This window comes from Sciurus carolinensis, chromosome 12, assembly GCF_902686445.1.
Source record: "Sciurus carolinensis chromosome 12, mSciCar1.2, whole genome shotgun sequence".
Taxonomy (NCBI): domain Eukaryota; kingdom Metazoa; phylum Chordata; class Mammalia; order Rodentia; family Sciuridae; genus Sciurus; species Sciurus carolinensis.
The window spans coordinates 114,908,608-114,924,116 of NC_062224.1; the positions used below are offsets into that span (position 1 = coordinate 114,908,608).

The 15,509-nt window shown below is 59.4% G+C and overlaps 1 protein-coding gene across 8 annotated transcripts in view; it reads left to right on the forward strand.

Moving 5' to 3' along the window:
* Gpr161 (G protein-coupled receptor 161) overlaps positions 1 to 15,152 on the forward strand; it is a 30,795-nt gene extending 15,643 nt beyond the window's left edge. For 7 of the 8 annotated variants that reach the window (XM_047520858.1, XM_047520857.1, XM_047520855.1 and 4 more), the window contains 4 exons: positions 2,001 to 2,725; positions 7,768 to 7,872; positions 8,893 to 9,012; positions 10,732 to 15,152. In XM_047520858.1, the coding sequence (XP_047376814.1) occupies positions 2,001 to 2,725; positions 7,768 to 7,872; positions 8,893 to 9,012; positions 10,732 to 10,997 (1,216 nt within the window). In that variant the 3' untranslated portion in view covers positions 10,998 to 15,152. The remainder of the gene's footprint in view (positions 1 to 2,000; positions 2,726 to 7,767; positions 7,873 to 8,892; positions 9,013 to 10,731) is intronic. The other variant, XM_047520860.1, reaches the window with a different exon arrangement.
* Positions 15,153 to 15,509: the final 357 nt, after the last annotated feature.

Genomic DNA, 15,509 nt, shown 5'->3' on the forward strand with positions numbered 1-15,509 from the left:
TCTGTGGTTCAGAACACAGGAACCCAGTTTTTGGAGGGAAGATGGGCAATGTCCCTTACCTTGACCGAGTCGTAGATTCTTGCATTCCAGTGCATGTGAACCCCTCTCCAAATCAGAACTGAAAGCAAAGTGGCCCCAGGCGTGTGGCTCCTCAGGGGCCGGGCTGTGACCCGTGGGGCTTTTCTGCCTGAGAGGCAAGAAACTCGTGCTGCTCTGTGGGAGCTGCCCGTGGCTGGACCTCACCGGCGAGTGCCCTCGGAGCCCGGCTGTACAGTGGTGATCGCAGCCGTGCGAGGCCCGCCGGGAGAGCGTGGAGAGGACTGCTTGTTGACCGTGATTATTTTCATGACTGCAGAGCGGGCTTGGTCGCAGGAGCCAGGACAGTTAGCCTGCAGCAGCCTGGTCCCCCACACCCAGGGGACACCCCTGGGTCCTGAGGCCCCACTGTGTGCGGAGGGGAAGTCTCGGGCTGTGTCTCCCGAGAAGTGAAGGAGAGCGTCCTGGAGGTGCCCCGTCCCACCCTAGCAGACCCCCCTTCCACTGGGTGTCGGCACGCAGGTCGGTGTCTCAGCTGGGCACTCGGCAGCGGAGAGGACGAATAGCTGCTTGAGTCACCCCAGGGCTCAGAGGTCCACCGTCCCTGAGGGTCACGGGGGGCGGGGACAGGCGAGAGCAGTCCTCGGCCTCACTGCCTTTGGCCTCTCATGGCCCTGCGCCATCCACTTGGGGGCAGGCCTGGCCAGGAGGTGGGCATGGAGGAGGCACCGTGGCCCTGAGGGGCTGAGCCAGCCCGCCGGGGCACAGCTGGCAGAAGCAGAGCCATCGCCGGGCAGCCACAGCAGGGTCCTCTCCCAGGCAGGTGTTGGCCTGGATCACGGCTTGAGATCAGAGCAGCCCCAGGCATACCGTTCAGACACGGAGGCAGCCTCTCCGGGAGGCATGTGGCACTTCAGCTCTGGTGCCCAAGGGTGACAGGAAGGCGATGCTGGAGGAGGTGCCTCATGGGTAATCTGGTACCCGGTCACTTCAGCATCCTGCCTCTATGGGCAGCATCGGCATGGCCACTGCTGTCCCCTGTCCACTCATGGAAGCATCGTTGCCTCAGAGGGAATGTCTGGAAGGGGTACTTCCAACCCCCAGGTCTAAGTTCCCTCCCATCCTGGGTTAAAGGCCAGTCCTGGGCGAGGTCCGGGAGGCCGTCTGGCCCCGACCCCTGCCTGCTGGCTGGGTCTTGCGCCCGCCTCTGGACGGTCTGCCCTTCCTTACCAAGCGGCTCGGCTTGCCCTTCCACCTCTGCACCAGCCCAGCTGGGGGTCAGCGTCCCCACCCTTCAAGGCCGGGTCTTGAGTGAAGCCTGCAGGCTGTCTGGCTTGGGGTCTGCTGATTGGAGTCAGCGCATTCCTATCCCCTCCGCTGGGGAGCCGTGCCACGGTCGGCCCCTGCCCCTGGACCTGGCTCTGGAACAAGGTGGCTTGCCAGGCGCAGCTCACGTGTGTTGGGGACCACAGTCAGGGGCATGGGTTTCTTCTGCATGTCAGGGGCTGTTTCCTTTCTCTTCACTGTCCTTGCCTGTGGCAGGAGGGCCACAGACCCCCGACTCACAGCTGGGAGGGTTCGGCCTGGCCTTTCCCACCCCCGGCCCCACCTGCTGCGTGTCTGCCTGCCCCACGCGTCACCTGTATGTCCAGGACACACACGGAGGCTTTCAGGGAATGTCCACTGAGCCATGTCCTGAGACCTCCCTCGGGTTCTTTAAGATCCCTCTGCAAACGGATCTAAATGGATCACAAGCAGCAGCAGCAGCAGATGCACGACCCTCGGGGCCCCTGCAGAGGCTCAGGGTGACTGAGTGGGATCTGCTGTGCCCACCCGGAAGCAGCACCCGCCTGCCCTTGCTGAAGGTCCTGCGGTCCTTGCCTGGCCTGCGGCTCCGGGAGGGCGGGAGGGCCGGGCGAGCACGGGGCCCTGACGCTCTGTCCTGCCTCTGCTCCTCCTTCTAGCTATTACGCCGTCCTGTACCCGATGGTGTACCCCATGAAGATCACGGGGAACCGCGCGGTGCTGGCCCTCCTCTACATCTGGCTGCACTCGCTGGTCGGCTGCCTGCCTCCCCTGTTCGGGTGGTCGTCGGTGGAGTTTGACGAGTTCAAGTGGATGTGTGTGGCCGCCTGGCACCGGGAGCCCGGATACACGGCCTTCTGGCAGATCTGGTGTGCCCTATTCCCGTTCCTGGTCATGCTGGTGTGCTACGGCTTCATCTTCCGCGTGGCCAGGGTCAAGGCGCGCAAGGTGCACTGCGGCACGGTGGTCATCGCGGAGGAGGACGCCCGCAGGGGCGGGAGGAAGAACTCCAGCACCTCCACCTCGTCCTCGGGCAGCAGGAGGAACGCCTTCCAGGGCGTGGTCTACTCAGCCAACCAGTGCAAGGCCCTCATCACCATCCTGGTGGTCATCGGCGCCTTCATGGTCACCTGGGGTCCCTACATGGTGGTCATCACCTCCGAGGCCCTCTGGGGGAAGAACTATGTCTCCCCAACCCTGGAGACCTGGGCCACGTGGCTGTCCTTTACCAGTGCCGTCTGCCACCCGCTGATCTATGGACTCTGGAACAAGACTGTCCGCAGGGAGCTCCTGGGCATGTGCTTTGGGGACCGGTACTACCGCGAGCCGTTCGTGCAGCGGCAGAGGACCTCCAGGATCTTCAGCATCTCCAACAGAATCACAGGTAACGGGACCCCCCAGCGGGCAGGGTGTGTGTGGGGGGGATCTCCTCAGCAGCTCTGGCCCTGGTGGGTGGGTGTTCTGAGGACTGTGGCCTCGCCCCCGGGCTCAAAGCACGAATGCCCTGTGGGGAAGGAGCACACGAGCATCCCTGGGATTGCCCGCACCTTCTCAGGACGCAGCAGCTCAAGGCCTTGCCACCTAGGCCGCCAGCGTCGGTTCAAAAGTGTCAGGCTGGGGACACCCGAGGCAGCAGTCTGTTTTCTGAGGGCCGGCTGGGCCGTCTCTGGAGAGCAGGGCTCCACCCGCACAGGCCGCCCTCCCCCTCCTCCCTTCCTGGCTCCCCCAGCTGGCGGCTCATCCGCTGTCCCTCCTCGAGCACACCCAGAGCCCCCTCCCAGGCCAGGGGTCTCTTCACATGGTCCCCGACACTCTGGGAGGTCTCATGCCGGGCCTCAGCCCTTCACTTGGACATGGCCATGGTGACCCAGGCTACCCCTCCCTCTGCCAGCCGACTGGGAATGGGTCTCACCACACTCCATGAGACCCAGAGGAAGCACCATCGCCAGGGGTCCGCTTTTCCTTTTAATCTTGAAATAATTTTAGATTTACAGGAGGGTTGGAAAAACAGTACAGAGCTTCCGCAGCCCAGATCAACCCAGGGCGGGTGCGTGGGGGGCAGGCGCTCTCCCACCTGCGGAGCGCGTCCTCACTGTCAGGGAGAGGCTGGTGCACGGCGTGCGGGTGGTGGCTCCTCCTGGCCGGGGCAAGCGGTCAGCCTGTCCTGCTCTGGCCGCGCCGCCTGGACCCCGGGGTAGGGCACTCTCTTCTCTGGTGGTTCTGTTAATCACCCTTTCTCCTCCAGCGGTTCTTAGCACCCACTGGTGGATCTTGTTCTGAGGAGGCAACTGGAGGAGGTTCAGGACCATGTCTGAGGGAGGCCACCACCTGGCCCGGCCACTGGAGGATCCCAAGGGTACAGTTCAGACTGTGGGTCTAACCTCCTGCCAGGCGACATTGGGTACCTCGTCAATCAGCTAGTTAATTTCCCCTCATGAAATAGAGGGGTCACCACTTCCCCTCAAGAGGGAGAAAGAAATAATGTCTCCTGATTGCCATGGACACTCAGTGGCAGAGGTGACAGGGAGCTTCCCACGTGGCAGTGCCACACCCCAGCACACAGATGCATTTCGTGGCCTTTTTCGAGGGTTGTTCCTGGAAAGAGGAAGGAAGTTCGAGACTTTTTATTTTAGTCATGGGAGAAGAACACCTCCCTGTGTCCTAGTGTTTCCCTCAGCAAGCGCCCACCCTGTCCCTCACGTCCATCTGTCCAGGGGGACTTGTGAGCCAGAGGACACCCGTGACTTCCTTTCACTGATTGCAACATTTGTTCAGATTTTGCACAATCACTGGTCTCCTAGGCGAGACGAATGGGTTTTCTACTCCAGCAAACTTGAGAATGAGCAGGGAGGCAGTGGAGACGGAGAACCAGGAGGGAGGGCAGACGGCAAAAAGGAGCCTCTGCTCTTTGGCCAGATTTCAGGGGCGACACTGGCGACCGTCCTGGAAGGGTCCCGAGCCTCCGAAGGGAGCAGGCGGAGAGCAGCCAGGTGGCCGGTTGGCAGGCCGGGGCGGCCGGCGCGTCTTCCCTCCTGGAAGGCTGTCTTCTGGGAGCTTGGGTTGAAGAGCTTGTGGATGAGGGTTCTGAGGCCTTGGCCTTCTTCAGATGCAGGACCCTGGGAGTCCCCTGGGTTCCTCCCGGAAGGGTCTGGTGGCAGGAGGAGTCGGGGAACGAGGCAGGGTGCAGCCCGACCCGGCCTCACCCCTGCGCTGGCCATGCAGGAGGCTGGTCCTGTCCGGGGCAGGCTTCGGCCCACAGCCATCCCTGAACTTCTGCAGTGACCCTGCCTCTGGGCCCCTCATTCCCGTAGGAAAGGATGGGGAGATTCATTCCAGAGTCAGCAAGAAAGGCCTGGGGCTCCGTCTTGGTTTTGTAGGTCTTCCTCTGCAGGGTACCTGGAAAGCTTTCTCCAGTGGGGGGACAGGTCCCTTCAAGCAGCACACAGGCAGAGGCACATTCCGCAGGCCCGGAGCTCCCGCCCGCTGGGATGCCCCACGAGAGCGTGCCCCTCAGGCACGGCAGGTCTCAGCCGTCAGTGGCTTCTGAATCTCCCATTTCTGTTTGCCTCAAGCAGAAGCTTTCTGTGGAGTGCCACCTGCTGCCAGGTCACCAGACCTTCTGCTCGTGGGGTCAGCAGCATGTTCCAAGAGGCCTCACCTTGGAGTCGGGTGTCTGGGCCTCCCTCCCAGAGGCTGTCTGCCTCACAATGGGTGGTCAGCCTGGGTGGACCTTGGCTTCTGGTGGTGAAAGGTGTGCTCCACGCTGGCCTGTGGCCTTAGGCTGCTAAGCCACACGTCTGAAGCTGGCAGATGGCCACTGGCAGGCAGAGGGACGAGGGGGCCCTTCCCTCGCACTAGACCTGCGCCAGCCAGACCCGTCCTGAGAGTGTGACCTGTTGTCTCGAGCATCTTGCTGACTCGGAGCCGGTTGGCAAGTGAACTCATTTTATTACGCTTCGCACAGGCATCGCATGTCACTTCAAACCGCTCCCAACCCCCTTCTCCTAGTGCTGAACCCAGAGCGCGCTCCCCACCACGCGTCCCAGCGAGGAGCTGTTGGGGCTCCTCCTCTGCCGGGAGCCTGAGGCTGCCTGTAGGTCGGGCATAGCCGAGGTGTGCTTATCCGTCCGTGTCTAAGCCGGGATTTCCCCCAACCCGTTACACCTGGACAGAGTGCTCTCACCTGGGGCTGTGCTCCGGGCCTGTGGCTGCAAAGCGCCCATTGGCTGCCTCATTCACACAGAGGGAGATGCCCCACACCAGGTCCTCGAGGAGCCTGGGCTGGAGGGAGAGGAGGACGACCTGGAGCCTTTGACTCGCATCCCTGCTTTTCTGAGTAGCTTTCCGGTGGCACCTCCAGGTCTTTTGGTTCCTGCTTCACCCTGGAATCCTGCCGTTGTATCAGCTTCTAGAAGGATCAGTAGCTTGTACTCACCACGTGCTCCTGGGGGGCCACAAACCCCAAGGCCTGTCCCACTGTGCTTTTTTTTTTAAAGGGGTTGGATTGGGCCCAGAAGATGTGGCGTTGTTTCATGTAAAAAGTTGCAGGGTAACTGAACTTTATAAACAGACCGGAGTACCACCTGGCTGCCCTGATTCCAGATCTTTCAACCCAACCACAGTCTGTGCCACAGTCTGGCACAGATGATTCCTCCCACTGCTGGACGCCATGGCGTGTTCCTGGTGTTTGCCATGGCCTCAGAGATGGTGTCCAAAACCCACTGTGGCTTCCACCATCCCAGTTGGCGGGGCCCTGCAGGCCACTCTGCACCCCAGGCCTCCCACTGAACACAGCCATGTTCTGCACCAAGACCCTGGAGGAGTGGCCAGGCGCAGGGGAGGTGCTCGGGCTGTCCTCTGGCCCCAGCCCTGTAACCAATGCCCAGAGAAGGGGAAAGCAAAGGGGCTTTCTTGTGGGGCTCCCAAAGACAACAAAAAGGAAGTCCTGAGGGAAGCTTGCTGGAACTGCCATTCCTTGGCCATCACCATTTTCTCCCCGGCTCCAGGGAAGAAAGGAAAGAGTACATTTTATGACCTTGAACCCTCAGAAGCACTAGGACGAAATTAGAGAGGGCTTCCCCTGGGAGTGCATGGTAGAATACAGGAGCGTCTTTTATGGTAGATTGTTGTCTTAGTCCATTTTCTGCTGCAGTAACAAAACACCTGAGATCAGGTAATTTATAATGGACAAAGATGATTCTGGAGTCTGGGAGACCCAGGGGCATGGTGTCCTCATCTGGGAAGGCCCCCTGTGCTGTGTCCTACCGTGCTGTGTCATGTGGAAGGTGGCCACGCTCACTTTTCCACGGAGCCCATCCTGAGGTACTTGCCCGCTTGTGCAGTGCGAGGCTCATCCGTTCCTCAGGCCCGCCTCCCAGCACTGCTGCCCGGGATGAAGTCTCCACCATGGGCTTTGGGGACACATGCAGACCAGCAGTGACTCGTCTGCTGGACAAGAGGGCTTCCTGGGGGATCTCAGGAGTCTGACCTTTGTCTTCCGTTTCACTCTCTTAGAGCTCTTCTGTCCGTGTTCCTTTCTGATAGCTCCAGCTCTTTCCTATGGATCCTTCGTTTTCTCGCCGTGGGGGTCCCAGGCCTGGTCTTTTCCTTAAGCTCCTTGAACTGCCTCCTCAGGTCCACTCCCCAGCCCACTGTGTCTTCTGTGCTGGTGCCTTTGCCTTTCCTCAGCTCCGTGGTCCTCGCCTGGCCCTTCAGGTGGCGTGAGTGCAGGGCGGCCCAGCAGGCCACCCCCAGGGCACAGTTCTTTAGCTTCAGCCTAGTCCTTCCCGGGTGTAGGCGGTGGAGCAGACTCCTCCCCTGCTTTCCAGGCTGCTTGGTGTCCTGTGTCGGCCCTGCCCTCAGCTGTCTCCAAGGCATCTGAGGCCCCTGGTTCACGGTCCGCCATCTCCTGCCCGCTCTGGGGTTTGGGCACTGAAAGTGAGGGTGAGGACTGAGCGACTTGGGGGAAACCAGCCCAGCCTCGGGTGCCCAAGCCCAGCCAAGGGAGCAGGCGCCTCTGCCTGCCCTGCCCTGCCAGCCTCAGTTCCTGTCCCTGGGTCAGTGTCCTTATCCTTATCCGCATGTCCCCAGCTTCTCAACATTCTCTCCCTCTCTGGGCTTCAAGCCTCTAAAAATCCCCTTTTGTATTCAAGCAGGATTTCAGGAGGGGAACAGGGGTCGGCAGCCTGCAAAGTCCTGCAGGCTGACCGCTCACCTCAGGTGCCCACCTGCCTCACTGTCGGTCTCCCCTGGAGACCTCTGAGGCCAGCCACGGTGGGGTGGGACAGGGCAGCACGGGACGGGGAGCAGCCGAGTCCTCTCGGGATGGGGAGTGAGGTTTGCCAGCGAGGCTGGGCAGGGCCGTGTGGGTTGGCCACCGGTCACTGTTCGGAGCTGCTGCTGTCACTCGCCCATGTTGCTTTTCAGACCTGGGCCTGTCCCCACACCTCACGGCACTCATGGCGGGTGGACAGCCGCTGGGCCACAGCAGCAGCACAGGAGACACTGGCTTCAGCTGCTCCCGGGACTCAGGTAAGCACAGCCTCCTGCTTCTGTGCCCCGGCTGCTCCTCTGTGAGGAGGCAGCTCTGGTCCCACTCTCCTGCCGAGGTGTCATCTGGGCCCAAAGTGTCTGAGAAGTTGATTCAAAAGGTAATTTGTTACCTGAATTCTAATAAGCACTGGCCGAGGGCCTGGAGTCACCTCCGTCCCTGGTCTCCCGCTGGCCAGTGCGAGCTGCGCTCTCTTAGGCAGCTGCTGGATCTCGTGAACCCAAGGTCCCCCACTTAGCAAATGGGGGCAGCAGCCCCTGCATCAAAGGGCGTCTGTCCCTGGCCTGGAGGCAGCCCCCCAGCGAGCTCTGCAGCCTCGTCACCCGTGGTCTGCCATGCCCGCAGCCTGGGAGAAGCCCGTGCTCCATGCTCCCCACCCTGGGCCGTGTTTCACTGAGCTCCCGCCAGGGAGGAGCTCCTGCACCCGCGCCCCTGCCCACACTGGGTGTGTGCCGCCAGCCTGCTCTGGAACTCTGGGCCTGGTGAGCACCACCTCACACGGGCTGCCAGTGTCTCCAAGGGGCCATTGAAGAGGCCAGGCCTGGCCACACCTGGCATCCATCCCGATGGGGCGCGAAGGCAGCAGTGCCACGCCCGGAGCAGCGGCCTGGGCAGCGGTGTTCCACTCGCAGCTCCAAAAACATCCTTTTCAGAATTTCGATTCCCAACCAACTTTATGCTTGCGGGTCTCCGTGTTTATGTAGCACATGTCTCAACTCTGGTGACAGACGTTCACACGGAAGCAGGTCACTCAGAAGGCCCTGTCCACCCACCCTGCCTGCCGCGCCTCCCAGGCTGGCAGATGTGGGCCCGTGGGTGGTGGTGGTGACTGCCGGGAGGAGATGCCACGGCTTCTGTGGGAAGGAAGCGCCCGCGGGCTGTGCAGGTGCAGGAAGGAGTGACGCTGGGGCAGCGGGGGTGCTGCAGGGCAGGTTTGGGAGGGCGAGGAGCAGGGGTGGGGCCCTGGCGTGCTGCTCCCCGTGCGGGCACCCTTCGTGCAGGAACGGATGTGATGCTGCTGGAGGACTGCGCCTCGGAGGACGCCCCGCCTGCGCACTGCACCTGCCCGCCCAAGAGGAGGAGCTCGGTGACGTTCGAGGACGAGGTGGAGCAGATCAAAGGTGGGTTTCGTGTCGGAAGGGAGCCCCCCACACGCCAGGGCCCCCTCACCTGTGCCCGCGCCGTGACTCCCAGCCCTGCTGGACTCACTGGAGTCTGGAGGCTCCCAGCTCAGCAAGCAGCCTCTAGGGCTGGGAGAGCCGCCGTCCCCCTCCAGGCACGCAGCCCAGATCCTGGCACCCTCGCCCGCAGGATGGCGGCTGGGTGAACAGGGTTCCTCTTTCCCTGTGGGTGTGTGCTGTTGTCCCTGTGACCTAGCCGCTAGGACAGCTGCTTCCAGTTGGCCCCAAGCGTAGAAGCCAAAGTGCCACCTGATTGTTGCCCGCGACGCTGGGGTCCCGCAGGAAGTGCGCCTGCCGTACCCATCCCTCCACTTTCCTCCACCTGTACCCCTGTGGCTCTGGAACTTGGCATGAGCTTCCCTACAGACGTGCTGAGTACAAGAATGACAAAGGAGCCACCCGGCTGGCCACACATGTCAGCATCCCTGCCTGAGCGGCGAGGACAGCCCCCAGGCCGGCTGGCTGTGTGGAGAGCGGGGTCTGAAGGTGAGGCTCCAGGAAGGCGGGCCCAGCAGAGCTGTCGGACATGATGCCTTCTGCTTTCTCTCTACATGATTAATTCCCACCCTGACTTCAGAGTGAGCCAGAGGTGACCGTGCAGGGCAGAGAGGAGGGTTCCTAACCACCCACTTCCCTGACAAGGCGGCTTCGAGAGCGGCTCTTGGGCTTTAGAGTGATTACTTTCACAGAAATGATCAGTGGACCCCACTCTGCCCCTGCCCACCCAGGGCCTTGCCTGCCCTGCACAGCTGCACCCTGGGAGAGCAGCTCTGCAGGCCTGAGAGCGCGAGGTGCTGGCGGGGGACACCATGACAGGCAGGGAGGGCGACCCGTGCCTCTCGTCTCTTCCTCCAGAGAGCAGGATGCACACTGGTACCACGACCCACTCCTGGATCCCAGCAACTGAGGAGGCTGAGGCAGGAGAATGGAAAGCTTGAGGCCAGCTCAGCAATTTAATGAGAACTCATGTGAGACCTTGTCTCAAAAAGAAGATTAAATGGATGTAGCTCAGTGGTGGGCCCACTGAGTTTGATTCCTAGTCCTAATAAAAAGAGGGGGATATGTAGGTTGCTTGCTCTTTAGGAAATGTGAGGACAAACTGTTCCCCAAAATAACCAGAGAAAATAGGCAGTGCATCTGTGATAATAAGGCAAGGGGTGCGAAATCGAAGAGCCACCTCCCTCCCTGTCCTGTTGATTTCATTTGCCAGTGGTCCTAGTCCTGGGTGGAGTGCCTGAATGTCTCTCCCTGCCCTGGGGTCCCCATGACTTGAGGAAGCTCTGAGCAGTGTGAGAGGAGAGCTGGCATTTGGGTCTCTGGCAGTCACAGCCACCAATGGTATTCTGATCCAGAGATTTGGAAGAGCAGAGAACTCTTCAAAGATGGCTCAGCATCTTAAAAGGAATTCACTCAGTTACCCCAGAGACCCTACAAAGAGCACTACTCTTTACAGATGAGGAACCAAAGCTAGACTCAGTAACTTCTAAGAGTTTCTGGGCAGTAAGTTGGGGAATCCAGGATCTAAGCCAGGGACTCTGGCTTCAGGCCCACCAGCCACCCCAGCATGCCTCCCCTGCCCAGGGCAGGGCAGCAGCCACAGTCTCTGCAGGGTAGTCATTGGTCCTGGCTCCTCTGCTAACCTCTCTGCCTTCTCCCCAGAAGCTGCCAAGAACTCCATTCTCCATGTGAAAGCTGAAGTACACAAGTCCTTGGACAGCTACGCAGCCAGCTTGGCCAGAGCCATTGAGGCCGAGGCCAAAATCAACTTATTTGGGGAGGAGGCTTTGCCGGGCGTTTTGTTCCCAGCACGGACTACTCCAGGGGCTGGCCCTGGGGGCCGCCGAGGCAGCAGAGCCCTTGCGAGTCAGAGGCTGCAGCTGCAGAGCATTGAAGAGGGGAACGTTTTAGCTGCAGAAGAGAGATGAGGGCCTCAGGCGGCCTGGGCTGGATGGAGCCAGGGATGCTGGCCTCGGAAGCAGCCCCACGCCATCTGTGCAGAGCCTGGGACAGGTCACCAGACACCGGGAAGGAAGCAGCTGGTGTGCGTCTGCAGGGCTGAGGATGGTGGCTGTGGGAGACCGTGTGCAGGTGCTCCTGGGTCTCAGCGATGAACCAGAGGCATCCACGTACACAAGGGCAGGTGGAGTGTGGCATGCAGGAGGAGCAGGCCTCGGAAGACCACCACCCGGGCCCTCTCCTCTTCACAACCTGTACCAGGAGTCCAGCCACTGTCCCAGATGCTGGGGCGCGTGGCCCGGTGCGGCTGAGGGCAGCAAGCGCTTGACCTGCGAGCCCATCCTGGGCTCTGTGGGCTCTAGGCAGGCAGCATGGGCCGGCCACTTGTACCAGATAGCCCACAGGGAGTGCCTGGGAGCAGAGTCCTGGGCAGGACCTGGCCCACCGGCTGCCAGGACTCCTGCCACCTCCTCACTGGCAGATTCTTTGGTATTTCAAAAGAAGGGCAAAACCACTATAAATAAGCCAGAAAGGGCAGGTACCAGGTGTTTCACCTCCAGAATTCAGAAACAAGCAAACAACACATCTGGTGAGGGCAGGTCTGCATCCCACCGAGGCTGACGAGGGAGGTGAACAAGCAGCTGGGAAACACTCAGTGGACGGACTCTGCCTGACCTGTGCCCTGTGAAGAGGGCCGGCCTCGAGACCACAGGGGACCCTCCTGGAGCAAGTTATTGTTACTGCAGTCCTGGCCACCCCAGGATAGAAAGCACTGGACCTGGACTAAGGTTGCATCGTGGGTCCTGGGCCCAGCTCTGCCTTTGTCCCCACAGGGCATTTGGGACACCATGTTCCCTCTTGACATCATTTGTAAAATGGGAAAGGGGAGTGAAGGGTTGGCCCGGTGGTCTCCAAGATCATTTCTCGCTTCTGCTCTTTGGAGCAACAGACAGCTCTGGTATACTTGGGTGTACTTCCTGACGGGCGTGTGGGGTGCTGCCAGTCGGCCCTGGACGTGGCCTTGTGGCTGCTGTTTGGAGCACAGTCTTGATGGAGTGCCCAGCATCAAGAGAGATGGGGGAGGGAGGGAGTGGCCGCAGAGGCCAGGCCGCTCTCCCTGTGGAGTTGGTGCAGCCGCTGGAGCGTGGGCTTGGAGCAGTTGCTGTGGCGGCTCTCCTTGCTGTCCTTCAGCCTGGCCGATTACATAAGCCAAGTTCAGGACTCTGCCTGGGCAGCAGGGGGTACTTCAGAACTTGCTGTGGATTACTTCTGAAGTGTGTCCCTTGGGGTCTCATCTCACCGGCCCCTGGAGAGGCAGTCTTGGCCGTGTGGCAAATACCAGTGGCTGTCTGGCCCCTGTCCTGCAACTTACAGATGATCTTCCAGGAGGCCCAGGGTGGCCACCCTCACAGTGCCTGACCTCAACAAGGGCAGGTGCGCTGGGCTTCCGCCGCTGGCCCACAGGCAGACCATGCTCCCACAGCTGGGTGGCTTGTTTCTTCACGTGTTCTGTATGTATGTATCTCTTCCGTGCACTTGTCCTGTTCACAGGGACCATATTCCTGATCAGCATGAGCAGAGGTGGGAGAGGGCAGAATCTTATCTCCAGGAGGGGTTGCTGTTCAGTATTTTTGAGTGCAGTAAACTGTCGTGGGACCCAAGGGCTGGAGAGTGCTCCCAATTACTCCAGGGAAAGGATCCGGACTCCAGGTCCCCATGGCTGACAGCAGCCTAGCTGGGATACCGGAGGCGTTAGTCTAAACTAACCAGAACAACTGCGTTTCACGAGGATTCACTCTTTACTGAGTGAGGTTCAACCGCGTGCTCTGCTGGGCCCTGCACACTGCTGTGTGCGAAGCGCATGCCGAGTGCCCGGGTGAGAACAAGTATCCTCACGTCCGTGTTGATTCTAACACGAGTCAAGTTCCGATTATAGGAAAAACTGGCTCCAGAAAGCGGCATTTCCAACCCGGTGTCATGGAGCACCCTGGAAGTGGTGGCAGTGGGGGCTGTCCTGGGGGCATCTGGTGGCTAGAGCCACATTTTGCATACCCAGGAATTCCCATTCGCCCAGCTGAGCTATAGGGAGAAGTGGGTGTGTGTGTTGGAGGCGGGTGGGTAAGAACTTTCTGGGGTTTCCAAGAATTTGGAAGACACCTGCTTTTGCAGCTCAGAACCCCCAACTAAACCCAAGCTCATATGCTGCATGGTAAACTCCATGCAGCGGAAGGCCTGAGGCCTTCCTGAGGGAACCCATGGACAGTGGCAGGTGGGACATTTGGCCGCTCGTTTGCTTAAAAGCCTCAGTCCTGGGCAGGGGCGTAGCTCGGTGGGAGGGTCCTTGTCTACCATGCACCAGGCCCTGGGTTCAATCTTCAGGACCACGAGAAAACAGTAGAAACCCAGGCCTGCATCTGGCTGTGACGGAGGGAACCTGTGGACTTCCACCATCTCTGCCTCTTTCCCTGAGATCTCCTGGCTTGGTCCCTGCACTGTGCTCTGGGTACCAGTGGTGGGGACTTCTGCGACCCAGCAGGCACAGGGCCCCAACTCAGCACCTAGCCCCTTCCCTGCCACATGAAGATGAGCTCAGGTCCTGAGACGAGGTGGCAGCAGCATGGTAATGGCAGGGGACTGGGGGCTGAGGGCCACCCAGCAGGCCAGCTTGGACCCTGCCTGCCCGCTCTTCTACTTCAGTTACCACCTCTGCTTGGCTGCACGATCCAGCTAATCGGCTCCTGGAGCAGGGGCGGAGGAGAGTGATGAGGGCCATCTGATGCTCATGTTCCTTGATTCTCATTTGCAAAGCTGCTGGTAGTCTTCCTGCAAAGAACTGAACAACCAAGGACACTAACTCGATATCTGCAATGGGCCAGGGTAGTCTGGGTCCCAACAGCAGGAGGAAACGTGCTTTGACGTGCTTTGACAAGAGTGAGAGACCTTGTTAGTCTGCTTAAGTGTAGAAACCATCCCCTTCTGACAGCGCGCCTTGAGATGTGGGATACCACAGGCAGTGTGGCGTGGTAACATGGCTGCCGCCTCTTAGCTGGGTGTTGAGCAAGCTGCTCAGTTTCCTCATCTGTAAAATTAAGTTCTGGAATCTCTTTCTATATGGGACACAGAATTTAGGGGGGTGTCCCTCACAGGGATGACAGGAAGCATCCAGCACAGAACCTGGGGCTGTGGTAAGAGCCAGGCCAGTGGTTCTTGGGAGTCCTGAGGGGGTTGAAGTATTCCTTTTATAGGGGTCTCTGACAAAAAGTGAGAAGGAGTTGAAGAGAGAACTTTATTCTAGATTGGAGGTGCTGACAGTTGTCATTTGCTGTGCAGCACTAAAGGATTGTGGAAAGGGGACAGCAGCAGGGAGGAGGAGTGGGGGCTACGAGCATCAGGAAGCAGCAGGCCTGAGGGAGCGAGGTGGTTTCCTGCTAGGAATGTCTCCTCCGTGCTAAGGGCAGTTTGCAAAGATGAAACGTTTGTTGCCCTGAATGACTATGAAAGATGATGTGGAGTCCCAAATCGTGATCTTAATTTGGTGTGACTTTCCTTATGCCCAGCAGGGACATTTTCCCTGAGAAGTGCTTCTTAGGTGGTGAGGCTGCTCTACCCAGCAGTGACAGCTGGATGGGCTGTGTCTCTTGGTCACAGAACCCCTGAGCCTTCCAAGCCTCTGAGGGAAAGGGCAGGGCTAGCGAACACAGAACCCCAGAGGAAGCTGCAGAGAAAAGAGAGGATGTCAGTCTTCAGCCTGATGCATGGGAAAAATGGCCATCACCAGCCATAAATGACTACAGGGAGGGGCAGACCAGTGCCATCCTTGTGGGGCACAGAGGGGACAAACAATCCAGGAAGACCCAAGGAAATTGCCTGAGGCCTCAAAGTGAGTTAAGCCAGAAGCAGGGCCAAACTCCAGGTCTTACCTGTGAGCCTAAGGAAAGGAAGGAGCCAGATTTGTAGCCCCAGAGGATGAGGGATTGTCTCCGTTAATGCCAGGTGCAGTGCACACGCCTGTAATCCTAGTCGCTTGGGAGGCTAAGGCAGGAGGATCACCAGTTAAAAGCCAGCCTCAGCAACTCAGCAAGACCCTGCCTCTAAGTAAAATGTAAAAAGGGATGGGAATGTGGCTCGTGGGTTCAATCCCTGGTAACAAAAAAAAAAAAAAAAAAAAAAAACTCGCTGTCATCAGAACAGGCCAGAGGCTTTATAAGGTAAGGAGAAAGAACTACCATCAACCAAAGGGCTTGGGAGATGTTAGTATCTGCAGCCTGGTCTAAGAAAAACTGAAGACCCAAGGAAAGCAATTAGGTTTGTTGGGAAGAATTCAAAGCACAAACCCAGATCTGTACAAGATTACCAAGGATGCAGTTTTGGTCAGTGTTCCTTTGCCAGGAACATGATGCACACAGCTGTCCTCTTTCCTCTGAGCAGTATCCATGACTTAGGAATGGGTAGGCACTCCCATTTTCCCTCTTGACAGACAC